Below are 14270 nucleotides of genomic sequence, written 5' to 3'. Positions count from 1 at the left end.
TCAGCTTTGCAGAAAATAGGAGTCACTGCAGCTGAAGGACAAACAATAGAATTTATAGTGTCAAACAACACTTTGGGTTTTTTCTTGTGAGATGTTATTAGCTGGCGGAAATAATCAGCTCTGGAACTTTCCATTATTTCATTGTAAGATGATACAAGATCTCTGAGGTGTAACCTATGGATTTTACAGGTGCCACCTGATCTAAAATGGATAAACAGTGGCTGCTAAAGGAATTAATTAAACTGTCCACATCAAGACAATTCATAAACAAATGAGGATCAAATACAGCAGAAAATTGGACGGCTGTATTTGCAGTGATAATGCGCCTCTGAGACCTTATGTTTGAGGGCACAGGCTCAGGAGAAAAGTTCAATTCAAATAAAACACAGCTATGATCGCTCATATGGACATCCTCCACACAGAGGTTAGCAACACTCAGGCCAAGTTAAAACACCAGGTCTAAAGTGTGTCCCTTTTGGTGAGTGGGACCTGAGACATGCCGCTCAAAGTTAAATGTTTCAGTCAAGGTTAAAAGATCCTTTGCAGGGCATGATGAGCCATTGACCCAAATGTTAAAATCCCCAAGAATTAAAACATTTTCCAGCTTTATAATAGAAAATAAAAAGTCACTAAAGTCCTTTAAAAAGACAGCAGCAGGACCAGGGGGCCGATAGACTAAAACACAATAAAAAGGACTTGAAGAACCAACCTTGATCATCTGTGATTCAAAGGAAGTGAAAGTCGATGTCTTTACACATGTAACGGTCCTGGGACACAACTGCCAGACCTCCTCAACGTGACGGTCCTGGGACACAATTGCCAGGCCTCCTCAACGTGACGGTCCTGGGACACGACTGCCAGACCTCCTCAACGTGACGGTCCTGGGACACGACTGGCAGGCCTCCTCCACGTCGACCAGGGCGGGGCATCGCAGAAACGGAGCAGCCAGGTGGGCAGAGTTCATTTAGATGAATAAACTCTCCCTCTCTCTGCCATGTCTCCGTAAGACACATGAAATCAAGGTTTTGTCTCGTAAAAAGTTCATTCAAAGAAAACGGCGAACAGCCGCAAACATCGAGGAACGGGATCAGGCTTAAGCACCGAGCAAAGTCCGGGCTCATGTACACAAGGCTCGTCTGCGCTTGACCTGCACACCAGACCTTGTGCCTCTTCTCCTCTGCTTCCTCCTTTTCCCTGGGCCTCGGGACAGCAGCAAAACGTCAGGTGAGTTGGGTGGACAAACAAGGGGTGGCGGAAAGGCTTGTTTGTACCTGTCCCAAGTGTCGAAAAGCGACTCCATCGACACTTTGATGCGGAAAAGTGCGCCACAGTCGTAAACCCGTACAGCAGACACACAACAGACTAATGTCTGGGCTGATAAAACTGCATACGATGTAACAATCGTCACAAATAAGCGGCATAACATGAGTCGAGCAGTGGCGTGGCCGAACACAGGCGCCATCTTGGATCCAAGGTGCACGTCACCTCAGGCCAGTCTCGAGGAGCCTGGTCGCCCCGTGGGATTTGACTATAGTGCTGAATGTCTCTGTCTACGTTAGAGGAGCATCAGCGGCTCCATGCGCTCTGTCCGGTGAGCGCTCTGTCCGGTGCGCGCTCTGTCCGGTGCGCGCTCTGTCCGGTGCGCGCTCTGTCCGGTGCGCGCTCTGTCCGGTGCGCGCTCTGTCCGGTGCGCGCACTGCGCGTTTATGTGGATAGGACTGCTTCATTTCGGGGAACTGAGCAGCTGTTTGTGTCATGGGCTCCACCCCATCGGGGTAAGCCTCTCACGAAACAGTGTTTGTCTCACTGGATAGTGGAAACTATCACCGTGGCCTATGAGAGCAGCGGACTTCAGCCCCCTGCTGGTCTACGGGCTCATTCCACTCGTGGCATGGCTACATCGTGGGCTATGTTCCGGGGCACCTCAGTGGAGGAGATTTGTGCGGCAGCCAGCTGGGCTACGCCTCGCACCTTTGCCAGGTTCTACAGACTAGATACACTGGGCCCTCACTGTCTCAGAACGTCCTGAGCGTGGGGGCCTCGCCCCGGGTGCTTGTGTGATCGTTGGTCTTCGGGTAAGCTTGTCTGGCATTTCGGGAGTCTCTATATCCCATTTGTGAGATACCAAAACGAATGTTGAAAGAGAACTTAAGGTTAAGAAGTTAACCCCGGTTCTCTGAAACATGAGTGAGGTATCTCACCAGACCGCCCTTCTTGCCCTGAGCGAGAAGAGTGTGCTTACTTAGACTGAAGTGGTGACGCCTCCTCGCGCTATATAAGCAGGTGGAATAGGCTCCGACTCCTCTGCGTTGCGTGCGTCGCATCTCCTAGCCAGTCTGAGACTGGCGTAGTGTTATAAGGCTTCTGGGGACCAGCGTAGAGAGCTGTTCCCATTTGTGAGATACCTCACTCATGTTTCAGAGAACTGGGGTTAACTTCTTATCCTTAAGTTTTGTGGATGTTAGAGCTGTACTAAAAGTGGAGCTAATGTGGAGCTAACAAGAAAACTGCTCTGTGAGGAAAACATCGTCTACAAACCTGGACAGATCAGCAGCCGCAGGTAAAAAACACAGGTCAGAGTGTAACAAAGTATGAACATTATCCACACTAATTTGACACAATGACCTCATTTGAGTCACTATATGAATCATTTGTCACTAAGATCAACTTAAACTATGAAAATAGCGAGCTTATATTGAGTTTGAGCAGAAACACGTCTGTGATATGAACATTTCACATCAGAAATCATATCAAAAGTCCATGTTCCTGTTCCTGCTGCTGCATGAATATGGACTCAGTCTTTCACCTGCTGCAGATTTGCGCAAAAGTCTCCACATCTATTGCTAGGCTGTAAAAAAGCTATTTATTTCTTATATGTTTTATTGTTTTATTTTGTACATAATATTTGGCCCACGATTTGACAAAAGAGTTTGGTTTGATGGAACACTGTGGCTCATGCACTTATTCTATATTTTCAAGGCCAGAGGCGTAACGGAACCTCTTTCTTCTAGGGCAGCAGTAGCTCAGTGGTAGAGTGCTCGTCTTCTGATCAAGGTCGACGGTTCGACTCCCCGCTCGGTCAGAGCGGTCAGATCCACTGGCCCGCAGGTTGGCGGTGCGATCGCAGCTGCCTCATGTGAATACTGCCGTTGTGTCCTTGGGCAAGACACTTAACCCAATGTGTCTGCGAACATCTGGGGTGTGAATGTGTGAGTGAATGGGTGACTGGTTCCTTGATGTAAAGCGCTTTGAATACCTTGACGGTAGAAAAGCGCTATATAAATGTGACCATTTTTCTTTACTTAATAGCTCCCACGTTTGTTCGTATTTTGTGGTGAGTCAGTTCAGGTGTACAGATAACTACACAGATGAGGAAATGTTAGTTCAGTACATTTAAAACGTTTTTAAGATCTTGAGAAGTTTATTTTGTTATAAAGTCAAATACAATTTTTTTCCGTTACAAATACCTATGACTAAATGTTACTGTAACTCTGAAGTTGTAATGCACATTAACTGGAGCACAGTATTGGTGAAATTACATTTGTTTTTCTTAACACATTTCAGTTTATGAGAACAAACGCGTTTATAATTTATTTTAATCGATCCAGTAATTGCTTCAAAAACAGTGTAGGCTATATAAAGCTATTTATTTCTTATATTTTTAATTGTTTTATGTTTTACGTTATGTTCGGCCCGCGACCCAGCCTGAGGGTCGAAATTCGGCCCGCGGCCCAAAATGAGTTTGACACCACAGATGCATGTGATTCAGTATATTGTCTAGTCAGTTCGGCTTCATGGCACAGTACATATAAACATAGCGCTACCGCATCAGCACGCTGTTCCTAGACTGTACCATTATATGCCACTGAGGGGGGGGAGCCCGTAACATCTCCCCTTTTATAGTTATTAACTTTATAGTCAAGAAATGACCTGATCAGTAAGTTATTTCACACAAAACATTTAGTAGACAGAATAACATTAGTAAACAGTTAGTAAACAATAATGTTCAGTAAACAAGATGTACACAGAATAACATAACAATTCACCCCTTTAATTTTATAGGTTCAGTCTTTTGGGTGGTTTAATCAGCCTGCTACTGCTGGTTCTATACTCCTGTGGGGACTGGACACTGCACTCCTCAGGCAGCTCTGTATTAGTCTTTTGTGTGTCCTTTTCTGCTCTCGCCTGCGTCACAGTGTCCTGATCAGGACCTTGCTCGTCCCGTGACCTCTCTGATGCATCCTGCGCTGCCGGTCGGAGGTCTACTCTGTTACGCCTGTACCGAGTCCCTTCAATGTCCACCCGAAACGAGCGGGGCCCCACCTGTTGAAGACACACGCCTCTTCTCCACCTGCCCGTCCGATCTCCTGGCAGCGGCTGCATTCTGATTGGCTGGCCTGTGTGAAGTTCAGGCAGATCCTTGGCTGACCTGTCGTACCAAAACTTAGCCCTTTGGTGCCTGGCCTTTAAATTTTCGGACACGTCAGTAACCATGCATGGCTTTAGGAGAGCGTCTGAAACAGGGAGTGGCGTTTTCAGCCTCCTAGCCATTAATCTTTGTGCTGGGCTGTAGTTTACATCCTCAGAGGGTGTATTTCTCCACTGCAGTATAGCCAACCACGGATCAGTCCCTGCACCTGCTCAAGTTTTTTACAATTTTTACAGCAGACTCGGCTTTCCCATTTGACTTTGGATGTCTCGGGGAGGACATAACATGTTCAAAACCCCACCCTTTTGCAAACTATCTAAATGTCTCATTGTCAAACTGAGGGCAGCAGTCTGTGATTATGCGATCAGGTTGGCCATACCTGGCAAATTGTGTTTTACACTTCCGTAATGTAGTTTCTGCAATGAGGTCGGAAAGCTGCTCTATTTCCCAAAAGTCTGAAAAGTGATCCGCCATTATCAGAAAGTCTTTCCCGGCCTGTCTTTATAGGTCCATGCTGAGGATTTGCCATGGACGTGTGGGAAGTGCATGTGACATCATTGTTTCCTGCTGCTATCTGTGAGTATTCATTACAAGCAGAACATTGGCTAACAAAATCTTTTATTTCGCTCTGCATATTGGGCCAGTAAAGAGTCTCCCTTGCTTGTCTATAACATGCTTTGCCTCCAATATGACTAACGTGGATACGTTTCAGCATTTCTGGGCGCAGTGATCTTGGGATGATGATTCTCTGACCTTTGAAGAGCCCCCCATCCTGTGCGCTAATCTCATCCCTGACAGACCAATACTCTCGAATGGCTACAGGTGTCTCATCTTTGTGCTCAGGCCACCCCTGCAGGACAACTGTTTTTAACATTTGTAAACAAGTGTCCCCATCTGTGTGTTTTCTGATCAGTTCTAGGCGCTGGCTTGTCACATTCAGACAATGTGCATAATTCTGCTCAGTCTGTGTTAGCGCACGAGATGCAAATCCAACTGGCTGTCCATCTTGCAGGAGACAGCATCCTAGTCCCTTCTGGCTTGCGTCACTTTGAATTGTGACTGGTTTTGTTACATTGTAGTATTTCAAAACTGGTGCTGCTGTCACAAGCCTTTTGATCTCCAGCACTGCTGCTTCATGTTTAGGCAGCCAGTGAAACATTACATCCTTGTCCAGTAGTCGACGCAGTGGCTCACTCACTTCTGAAAGGCGTGGCAGAAACTTGGCAAGGTAGGTCACAAACCCTAGGAATCTTTGGACTGCTTTAGCATCAGTGGGGAGGGGCATGTCCTGAACCGCTCTTATTTTCTCAGGGTCTGGGCGTAGGCCCTCTCCTGACAGAATGTGTCCATGAAATTTTACCTCTTTTACTTTAAACTGCAACTTCTTGATGCTCAATCTCAGTCTTATCTCACGACACCTTTCCAGTAGTGCAATCAAATTCGTGTCATGATCCGCCATTGCCTCAGCATCGGAGTCCCCACACCCAACAATGAGTATGTCATCTGCTATTGACCCCTCTGAGTCCTGTCAAAAGTTCATGCTGCCTACGTTAATACACTTCCGGTGCCACAGATACTCCAAAAGGCAGCTTGAGCCATCGGTACCTGCCCCACAGAGTCCAGAATGTTGTCATGCAGCTGCTTTCTCTGTCCAGTTTGCATTGTAGAAAAGCATCAAGTGCATCCACAAGTATGAAGACTCGGGCCTTAGGGAGCTTGTACAGTATGTCATCGAGTGTGGGCATTTGGTAGTGAGAGCGCTTCAAGGCTTTATTGAGGGCCTTTGGATCAATGCAAGCGAGTTTTTCAGGCTGCTTGTTGGCTTAGATACTGGGGTTATGTGACCGTCTTTCTCATGTTTGTCCAGCTGAGTCTTGATGGCACTTCGGAGTGCCACAGGGACGTTTCTGGGTGAAGCTTGTACAGGAGCTACACTGCTCTCTAGCTCAAAGTGAACTTCCCCAGGGAGAGACTGAACAGGCCCACTGAACACATCTGCATACGAGTTTGTTTGGTTAAAGACACTGGGGTACTCCGTTCCATTTTGTTCAGTTCCTCAGGGATGGTGAAGTGCATTAGACCTAGCTCAACACTTGTTGTTCCTGAAAGGAGGGGTCTTTGTTGGCATCTGACTATCTCAAAGTCCAGCATGTGTCTTTTGCCCTGCACCACACACTCTGTTCTAAATTTCCCAATCAAATTCAGCATTTCCCCAGAATACAGAAGGAGCCTGGCTTTGCTGGGCAATAGGGGAACATTGGGGCCAGTTTTTTCTTATCTTTGATGCTCATCACGTTGCAGATTGCTCCTGAATCCAGCTGGCACCTTTGCAAAACTCCATTGAATTTCAAATTGGCTATCCATTTTTTTCCTTGTCAGCTCCGATAGTTTCTGCTGAATTGATCTGGTTGTCCATGTCCTCTTCGCTGCTGAAATCATCTGCCGTGTTCACTCTTTGATCATGGCCAGACTTCTTCATGCACACCTTGGCAAAATGATTTTGTTAGCGATATCACCGGTTAACTTAATTTCCTCGGGCGGTGGAATGCTCGTTGCCATGCTAGCGTCTGTTAGCTCAAGCTAGCGCCACAAAATTTGCCTTGAGAAAAAAAGAAAGCTTCACAGAGTCCTCGATGTTGTTTTCACAGCTGAAAAATCCCACTCCTGACACCATGTTTGTGTGTATAAAGAAGACTCCAGACAGATGTATGTGATTCAGTATATTGTCTAGTCAGTTCGGCTTCATGGCTTAATACACAGTACATATAAACATAGCGCTACCGCATCAGCACGCTGTTCCTGGACTGTATCATTATATGCCACTGAGGGGGGAGCCCGTAACAGTATGCTGTCATTTACTTGTTTGTTCTGAACTGTAAGAGGAATTTTATTTGTCTATTGTTCTGTGGGGCAAAGGTCTAGAATAGCCTTCCCGAGGTTGTGAGACAGGCTCCCACCCCGGCTGTGTTTAAATCTAAGCTAAAGACTGTTTTATTTAGCCTCACCTATGACTGAAATACTTTTACCTGGTTTTTCTCTTAAAAAGAAGCAAAGGCAGAAAAATCCAAACATGCTGCAAACAAGGATCCTCAAATGTTACAGAAAATGTTAAAGCTAAGCGGTGAGATTTATGAGCTGGCCTCAAAGGAAATAATAATAGGCTATTCACCAAACAAATGTTATATGAATTTTGTTGAAATTCTCAAAATGATTAGCTTGGAAGCTTAGAAAATTTGACCAAACAAGACAAAGTACAATCATTGTTTACTAAAAACTTCACCAAAATATCAGGAAACAAAGAAGATGAAATAAAAAAAAATCGGGATACTCTCAATTTACTTGAAATGACCGAAGAGCAAAACAAAACATTAGGTGCTGAAATTAAGAGACTAAGCGACAATAAATCTCTGGGGAGTAACAGTTCACCTCAGAGTCGTATAAAGCTATAAAAGACACAGTTATGCCTCCGCTTTTAGCAACTTTTAATTGGGCCCGAAAAAAACCCTCAGATCCCTCTGAGGAAGGAAGCCATCGCACCCTTAATACCTAAAGAGGGGAAGATTGACATGACTGTGTCTCATACGGACCAATCTCAATTTTGCATGTGGATTATTGTATATACACCTCAATTGTGTCCAAAAGAATGGGAAAAATACTCCCAAATTGAATTCATCATGTTCTGACAGGAGTTATTCACAAATGAGAAACACAAGATAAAATAAGACACATAACAGCCAAACAAAGCTGTAATAATATGTCTGGATGTGTGAATATTGATCAAATTATTGTCATGCATTTATATTAGATTTCTGTGTCCTATTTATCATATAGGTCACGATGCACTTTCTGTGTACTTTCTGATTATCTGTGGACTGGTACATACAATCTTAAAGCTGATGTCATGCCATTTATCAGACCTAAGCAACAGCGATTTGAAACATAGCTAAATCTTATGGAAAGTCGAAACTCTGCTGCAAGACGAACAACATGCTACTGTTTTTCCGTTTTTTCCTCTGTTTTCATCAAATAAAGACCTTGAGAACGATCCTCGCCTCTCGCAGTCTGTTATAGACTAAACTTCGACAGATGCTGAAAAAGCTTTTGACTGGTGGTCTTATTTATTTGAAGTACTGAGCAAATTTAATAACAAAAAAATGAGGCAATCTACGATGACCCAACACCAAGAATCAACATTAATGGTTACTTGACAGACTCACTGACTTTGGAAAGAGGGGTGAGGCGGGTTTGTGCTTGGTCCCCCCTGTTATCCACCTTGTACTTGGAACAACTGGCCCAATATATTAGACAACAGAAACAATTTGTGGCATCTCAGTTGATGGGACAGAACATAAAATTGCCAGCTACAATTACGGCCTACTATACTACTGACCAAACCGGAATTTTCCATACCCAAAGTGATGCATTTCCTTCATGATATTGGTCAGATGTCTGGATACAAACTGAATGTACAAAAAACTTAAATTATCCCTTACTGGCAACCCCCCTCTGAGTCATTTGGAGGAAGTTAAGAATAGGTAGGATATTTCCTTATAACATGGCAGGAACTAATAAAAACATACAAACTGAACAAATACACTAAAATCAGCGAGTCGCTCCGGACTGGGCCGCACAGCTGGAGGGTTTCCAGCTGGTCCGCGCAGACAGACAAAGGGATTTCTCTGGGGGAAAAACATGAGGCGGAGCAGTCTGTTTTTGCATCAACAACGCCTGGTCATTCCGATGTGACAGTGATCTCCAAACACTGCTCTCCTGCTCTGGAATATCTCATCATTAACTGAAAACCATTCTACTCTCTACGTGGGTTTGCCTCATTCATTCATACCACCTGTGCTTGCGGCCCAGGTTTTGAGCAGAACCAGCAGTTCTCTGACAACAAACCAGCCTTTGTGTGGAGTGGGCTCTGGCTTCTCACCAACTACAAGGCCAGAGCCCCGCATGCTGCAGACAACCGAAATCTTGCCAAGGAACTTAACACCTTCTACGACTTCCTGACAGATCTGAGGCAGTGCGTGTGGCTGGGGAAGAATGTCTCAGACACTTGGATTATCAGCACAGGATCTTCACAGGGTTGCGTACTTTCTCCCCTGCTCTTCTCCCTGTACACAAACTTTTGCACCTCCAGCCACGACTCCGTAAAACTGATCAAGTTTGCGGATGACACCACCTTCATTGGGCTTATCTCGGACGGGGATGATTTTGTCTAAAGGAGACAGGTGGACCAGCTGGTGTCATGGTGCAGCGGTAACAACCTGGAGTTCAATGCCCAGAAGACAGTTGAGATGATCATGGACTTCAGGAAAGGCACAGCACCCCAGCACCCCCTCACCTTAACAGACTCCCCCATCACCACCGTGAACTCCTTCCGCTTCCTCTGCACCACCATCACCCAGGACCTCAAATGGAAGCTTGTTTTGACAGACCTCCCGGGACTGGATAAATGTGTGTACATCCCAGGGGAGGACCAAAAAATCACTGGAAGGAATTTTGTTGGAAAAATGTGCCACATTTTTTTATCATCACACCAAGTGCCCATTATTCACAAGGAAATGCTAACTGTTGGAAAGTAGCAACCAGGAGGCAAGCAACTATCACATGTTTTGGGACAGTCCTTGTGCTCAAATATTGGACTAAAATTGAGCATGCATCATTACCTTTGGAATGTACTTTTGACAGCAGGAAAGTGCACCTCGTCATATTTTGACGTCATATTTTGACATCTCCTACAGTTTTCATCTAAAAAACTTCAAACTTTGCCACATACCACAAAGCCCATGATCAATGAAGTGTTATCAGTTTGAAGCTGATACGCCTTCAAGTGTGTTCATAGTGAATTTCAAACAAAATCAAAATTTTGGGAACATTTCGAAATTATCTACGGTTCTTAAACATTTTTTAAATTGGAAAATGTCAATAAAGTGTTTATGAAGATTTCCAAGCTGAACCCAATGATATACAAATGAAGTGGCTATCTAATAATCTAATCTAATCTCTAGCATCCTCTCCAAATTTGATTTTTAAAAATTCATAAAAGACAATCTGTCATAGACAACTGAAAACATTTACAAAGGATTCATTTGTGACGAGGCAAAGTCACGTGACTTTAGCTCAAGTTCTTAAAGAGGGAAAGATTTTTTTTTTAAAGGTTTTTGTTATTAGGCCCGAACTGAAGGACAAGAATTGTCCCGGAGAGGGACTTATTAAAATTGCATCCGGGGGCCAGAGTAGTAAACAAGAAATGATATGCTCGTGAGTGATATCGAAAAAATTAGAACTCAGTTAGCTCTAATTTTTTTGTTAAATGATATTGAAAAAATATTGAAAGATGGCTCTGTAGTGCCACTTCAAAAATCGATTAACATGGGGCCAATGGGAGCCCGACACCAAAAAAGTTGCAGTTAAAATATAACATTATATCATGACCCTGCCATAAATCATAGAGAAAGACAATTTTCATCAAAAATATGCCAACAGGACACAAAACCCATGTTGCATAGTATCTCGCTTGCGCCACTTCAAATTTCTAAATACATTATGGCAATGACGGGATTTTTTCATCGTAGACATATGAAACTTGGTACAAACATACCTCATGTCAGGACAAGTAAAACAATATATTATGACCCCACCCTAAACTCCACAGGGAGTCAGCTATTGTGGGCGGAACGCAATTTTTTAAACTTTTACACATCCAATAGTTTATTTATTTTTGTCAAAATGAACTACACCCATGTGCACTTAGAGGTAATTCTTGGATTTTTGATACGATTCCAAATGTGGGCGTGGCAAGCTCGTTAACAAAATAGCAATTTTTTTAAAGTAAGTTACATATGTAACTACGGTTCTATGAATCCCGGATGACCGCCAGAGGGCGGTGCTGAAGCACTGAATGTTCCCTGCGCATGTGCGAAGGGAACATTCAGTGCTTCAGCACCGCCCTGTGGCGGTCAGTAGGGATGAAATAGAACTTGGTTATCTACAGCAAGCAATGTCCTATTTTCTGGCATTAATATATGTTTTGTGCAAAATGACTAGCTGAACGCAATGATGTATAATATATATAGCTATACTTTACAAAGGCTCTACAGCGTCCTCTTGAATTAAGACAAAAGATTTACTTTGACAGACAAATTCAATTTGGCACAGACATTCTTCTTACCATTCTGATCAAATTTGACTCATTTTTCTCTCACAAACCACCCAAATGTTGACCCCCTGAACGCTAACGAAAAACTTTCGACCCAAAATTCAGGATCAGTGAAAAATTTGTTTTTTTCGTGTCTAAAAAAATGTATGACGCAAATGACTTACTAGCGCCACCTGAAATTTCAAACAATATTTTTAAAATATGATGCTTACTCCAAAAAATGGTTCATGTGAGGAAATTAAAAAAAATATATTATGATCCTGCCCCAAATCATACAACATACAGGAAGACGGCCATATTGGATCAAATACTGCGCTGACAAAAGGGCACCTCGTTTTACTTATGGCATATCCTCCTTCAGTTTTCATTGAAGGCACTTCAAATTTGGCCACAAGACACAAAACCCATGAGCAATGTTATAAATTTGAAGCTAATACACCTTTGTGTATGGTCATCATGAAATGTCTTTTTTTAAATGTTATTGGAGCGTTTGTAAAGATTTCCAAGCTGAATGCAATGATATGCAAATGTAGTGACTAGCTAATAAAATGGCTTTATAGCGCCCTCTCCAAACCCTCAAAATGCGTAAAAGACAATCTATTTGTCGTAGACAACGGAACTATTTTATAACGGGTTTGTGACCGGGCACAATGTGACAAAATCACGTGAAAAAAATTGCCACTATTGCCACACCCACAATTCCAATGGCCGTGGCAAGCTCGTTAACAAAAATTGCCATTTTAAGTGTGCGTATCTCTGGCATGGGATGTCCTATTTTGCAGCATGAATATACGTTTTGTGCATAATGATGAGCTGAACGCAATGATTGTCAGTCTACAAAGGCTCTACAAAGCCCCCTTGAACATTTGCTTTAAGCCAAAAATATATATTTAAACGTAGACAAATTTAATTAGGCATCCTTCTTGCCATTCTGAACAAAAAGGCCAATGACGGCATGTGCAAACATGTTACCGTGGCAACCTAAAAAATATCGCCATAGACTTACAAGTGTTTTGGTTTACAGTACTTTGAATGGGATGAAAAGGGTTTAGGGTTTTCCAGGGCCTTTATCGCTGCGTGCAGCTTTTGTCTTGCTCTCTGTTCATGTTTCTTGTTTGCGTGTGTGTAAATAAAATAAAGACAAAATGACATTTTTGGTCAGTGTCATTGTACCAGGTGTTGCAGTTGTTCTGGATGCGGGTTCCTGGAGGGTACGTCTTGTCCCCTTGCACACAAGGGCACATGTTGGGGGGCACACACTGGCCCTGATGGTCCATGAGTAAGCCAGGCGGACACTGGCATCCTGGGACACACAGTTTGCTGGTCAGTCCACCGTTGTCTGCATCACAGCTCCAGGCTCTGTGCAGGTCAGAGCAGGAGCTGCCACAGGCCTGGCCACACTCCTGGTGCACCTGACCTCCCGCGCACTGGGCCGCTAGACATAATAAGCACATCAGGCATATGTTAGTATTAGCAATTCACAAAAAGGTTCAATTCAATTTATTTCTGTAATGCCCAAAATCACAACAGCGGTTGCCTCCAAGGGCGAATTGTGAATGTGAACATTATGTACACCTCACAATAATAATAACACACAAGGAATTATATCATGACTTCTCCAGTCTCCAGTAGTATAGGCCAGAGTCCAGACAAGCTCTGTATTGCATTATTTATATGATTTACTAGTGCAAAAGAGTTTGGACAAGAGGGGTAACTTAAAGGTTGAATGGACGATTTTTTGGGCCCAAATCTGAGTCTCATTTCCTCGTGGCGTGGACTGCCGATTAGTCCCGCCACGTATCGATCATAAAACGCACCTACCGCTCACCTGCAGCTGCGTGCGGCTCGTCCCCATGAGAGCAGCAGTTTCCGCTTGTCCAAGCGCATTGATCTATCATAATATAGTTCCCTCTGTGTACGGGACAAAATGAAGACGGAGAAAGACTGATCGAGCTGGCTCAGAAGAAGACAGAAATCTACGGGAGATGAGAGATGCGATGCGATCCGTCGCGCTAATAAACAAACGCACGTGTGTGTTGTATCAGTCCGCACGGGGGAGTGCGCATGCGCACTTACGCCTAAGTTCTCAAATTGCCGAAAAATCGTCCATTACGCCTTTAACCTCCTTACTTAAACGCTCCCACGTTTGTTTGTATTTTGTGGTGTGTCAGTTCAGGTGTACAGATAACTACACAGATGTGGAAATGTTAGTACATTTAAAAGGTTTTTTAGATCTTGAGAAGTTTATTTTGTTATAAAGTCAAATGCTTATTTCTGTCGATCAACTCTGAAGTTGTAATGCACATAAACTGGAGCACAGTATTGGTGAAATTATGCTTGTTTTTCTTAATAAATTTCAGTTTATGAGTACAGACGTTTTGTAATTATTTTTTTTATCGATCCAGTAATTGCTTCAAAAATAGGGTAGGCTTTATAAAGCTCCTTATTTCTTATATTTTTAATTGTTTTAGAAGAGCAGTCTTGATGCCTCAGTATTTAATTACCGGCCCATCTCTAATCTGCCATTTTGGGGCAAAGTCCTTGAAAAGGTTGTTTACCAACAGCTCACAGATTTCTTCTTAATAAACAACTCATTTGATGTTTTTCAGTCAGGTTTTAGACCTCATCACAGCACTGAGACTGCTTTTGTCAAGGTGACAAATGACATCCACCTGA

General features: G+C 43.5%; 1 protein-coding gene across 1 annotated transcript in view; it reads right to left on the bottom strand.

Annotated features, from left to right (window-relative positions):
- Nucleotides 1-14270, bottom strand: part of sspo (SCO-spondin) — a 391282-nt gene that overhangs the window by 279660 nt on the left and 97352 nt on the right. The window contains exon 17 of the mRNA XM_072450444.1: nt 12768-13029. Within this exon, the coding sequence (XP_072306545.1) occupies nt 12768-13029 (262 nt within the window). The remainder of the gene's footprint in view (nt 1-12767; nt 13030-14270) is intronic.

The sequence above is a fragment of the Eucyclogobius newberryi genome, unplaced genomic scaffold (assembly GCF_026437365.1).
Source record: "Eucyclogobius newberryi isolate DKJ021-1_F unplaced genomic scaffold, fEucNew1.0.hap1 SCAF_18, whole genome shotgun sequence".
NCBI lineage: Eukaryota > Metazoa > Chordata > Actinopteri > Gobiiformes > Gobiidae > Eucyclogobius > Eucyclogobius newberryi.
The sequence above is the reverse complement of the archived record's forward strand: the minus strand, read 5'-3'. Positions and strand labels throughout refer to the sequence as shown.